Source organism: Charadrius vociferus, unplaced genomic scaffold (assembly GCF_000708025.1).
Source record: "Charadrius vociferus isolate BGI_N301 unplaced genomic scaffold, ASM70802v2 scaffold172, whole genome shotgun sequence".
NCBI lineage: Eukaryota > Metazoa > Chordata > Aves > Charadriiformes > Charadriidae > Charadrius > Charadrius vociferus.
This window is the reverse complement of record NW_009647217.1, coordinates 691,535-694,170: the sequence shown is the minus strand read 5'-3', so window position 1 is coordinate 694,170 and position 2,636 is coordinate 691,535. Positions and strand designations below refer to the sequence as shown.

The following is a 2,636-nucleotide window of genomic DNA, read 5'->3' as shown; positions in this document are numbered from 1 at the left end:
GCTGAACGGGATCAAGCTCTACGGCCGCCCCATCAGAATCCAGTTCCGCTCAGGTGCCCGCCAAAAGAAACATGAAATAACCCGCTTACGAGGGAGAAAGCAAAACTGCCGTCAGCTTCCCCTCCCCCCGCCAAAGCGTGACAGGGTGATACTGAGTTGGGTAAATCACACGTACTTCTCGCCAAATGCCACTCGCCCGATAGCCGATGATTCCGTAGAACCACAGTGCCAGGCAGGCGTGTGCTTTCGTCCCTGTGCTTCAACAGGGGACCTTTCTGCCAGTTACGGCCAAGTATAATCTCAGAGCTGAGTCTTCTGTTGGGTGGGTTGTCTTTGATTATTCACCTGTACCCCTGAAAGCTGTTCAAAGTTACCACGCGAGCAGTAAAAGTTCCCCTTGATGTCAGTTAAACGAGGGACATTTGCCAGAATATCGCTGCCCCGTTGCATCTTTCCCAGTGGCTGTTAAGACAGTTGCAGAGTCTTGTTTTGGAGACCGTATCGCGTGCTTTGCAGGTCACTGACAAAACTCGAGAGCTAGTTAATCACGGGGCAGCTGTCAGCGCCTGCCAAGCTCCCTCCATACCCAAGTTCCTCCAGCTCGTGTTCGCCAGTCTTGTGAAACGTTTGTTTTTCTGCAGGGAGCAGTCACGCATCTCACGATGGCAACCCATCCTGTTCCCCGCACGGAGCCGCCAGCACCAGCCCGTCTGGCGCGCCGCACCCCGCATCAAACTGCAGCAGGTACGAGTCCTGTCAGCACGCGCTGTAGGTGCCTGCGCCTAGTGCAAAGTAGAAAACTGTTCGCATGGTTTGCTGCGTGCCCGGCTCTCTCTCCAAGCGCAAGCTGGTCTTTCTTCCCTATGGCGCAAGTACTTGCGTTCCTGGTGCCCTGTGTGCGTGGTGCTGAGATCCTAATGCAGAAAGAATAGTGTTGCCTTTTGCTGCAAGCGTGGAAAAGATCTGGTGAGGTAAGGTGGAGAGAGTGCTGCCCAACATACAACACAAGCGTGTCCATACCAGTTTCCGTCCACGGTGGCGAGTTCAGGCTTACGCTTGGATGCTTAGTTTGTTTCTCATGGGAGTAATGCAATTAGGATTCCAGTGCCCCTTGGACTGCAATAGTCTCGTGCCAAAGGCTAAAATTCCTAATCTCTTTTTTCTGCAGATACGACAGGAGTCCTGACGGGATGGTAGCGGCGGGATTCTCGTCGGCGCAGCGGTCTCTGCCGTCTGCTGATAACCTTCAGAGACACGCGGTAGTATGCTGCTCGCTGGTGCTGATAGCGTCTGACCCTGCCGCCGCCTGCGGCTGACAGACAGCACGCGACAGGGTTGTCTCGAACTTTGAGTCCGTGTTTCCTGTAATGGTTGTGAGAGGCTGTGGGAATAGGCTTTTGGAGTCTTGAAATGCCAATTCCAGAAGGTGTACAGCTCCTGGTGCTCGGGTGGTTAGTTGGGGGGGGGAGTTGACCTTTAGGAGTTTGGCTATAGATGGAGCAAGGGGGTAGCAGCTCTTCTGTAAGTTCGTGTTTAGGCTCATTTCCAAACCAAAACCTTTCGTTTTGCCAGGGTTTAGTGCACGATTAATCTGCGATTTGGAGGCCTGCATGGGGGTTTGCGTTTCTTTGTGCCCCAGAAGGCTTCCAGCTCTCTGCCGGGAAGTGGGTGCACCAAATGCCCTGACCCTTTTCCTCTTCTCTTTCCAGATGAAAAGCGCCGTGCGGCAGCAGCCCCCGTTTGGGGGGAAGTACGAACAGCCCGCCTTCGCCCTGCCCGGCTCCCCGCCGGCTCCTCACGCCTTCCACCCCGCACCAGCCCCGCAAATGCCGCAGCGGCCGGAGATGGCGGTGCCGCGCAAGGGCCGGCTGAGCGCCCACCCCTACCACCCGGACGGCAGGCACTTTGGCCGCGAGCAGCGTTTTGGGGAACGGGGGCCCGACTATGGCCGCGGCAAGAGGGAGGAATACGGCTTTGAGGAGAGGGGCCACGACGCCGAGCACTACTACCGGGTGGGCAGAGAGGAGCCTGCCTACGAAGACAGGCACCGGGACGGCTGGAGCCACGACTACGACTACCGCAGGGAGGGCTACAGAGAGGCCAAGTGGCACCCCTCGCGGCATTAGTGCCTGTGCGGTGGGCTTGAGAGAACTTGACAGCCAAGAGAGCTCAATCTCTTTCTTACCGAGTATGTCTTTAAAAAAAAACAAACCACCCTCAACCCCTCAAAGTTACCTTTTAACGTTTGTAAAACTAGCATAATCCCCCCCAAACTAGCGTCTTACTTTTAAACGTGTTAACTCTGCACTTCAGGGCTTTTCGCGGGCAAGAGGAAACGTGTCCCGGTTTCGGCGAGGTGGCCGCCGTTTGCTGGGCTCGTAGAGAGGAGCGCGTTTCTGGTTTTGGCGTGGGAGGAGGCGGCCGGCGGTGTGTCGGGTGCGGGGGTCCGCCCTTTTAGACGGAGCCGAGGTGGGACGGATGCTTTCTGGCATCCGAAATCTCTCGCGCAGCGGTTTTGATACGGAATGTTTGACTATTCCTCCCCTCGGGAAGAGCATTAAACGTCTCCCTGGAAAAAACCCGCGGGTAAACCGTCCTCATTCCGGCCTGGGGGAGGGAAACCGCCGCCGTGTAAC

At 56.4% G+C, this 2,636-nt stretch overlaps 2 protein-coding genes across 2 annotated transcripts in view; both read left to right on the top strand.

Moving 5' to 3' along the window:
* Position 1: 1 nt before the first annotated feature.
* Positions 2 to 2,126, top strand: RBM7 (RNA binding motif protein 7; the record flags this gene model as incomplete). The annotated part of the gene is made up of 4 exons (XM_009895934.1): positions 2 to 53; positions 642 to 744; positions 1,169 to 1,259; positions 1,710 to 2,126. Coding segments are annotated over 4 exons (663 nt in total), but the record flags the coding sequence as incomplete, so codon positions are not given.
* Positions 2,127 to 2,478: 352 nt separating this feature from the next.
* Positions 2,479 to 2,636, top strand: part of REXO2 (RNA exonuclease 2) — a 6,178-nt gene continuing 6,020 nt past the window's right edge. Inside the window, exon 1 of the mRNA XM_009895933.1 lies at positions 2,479 to 2,586. Within this exon, the coding sequence (XP_009894235.1) occupies positions 2,479 to 2,586 (108 nt within the window). The remainder of the gene's footprint in view (positions 2,587 to 2,636) is intronic.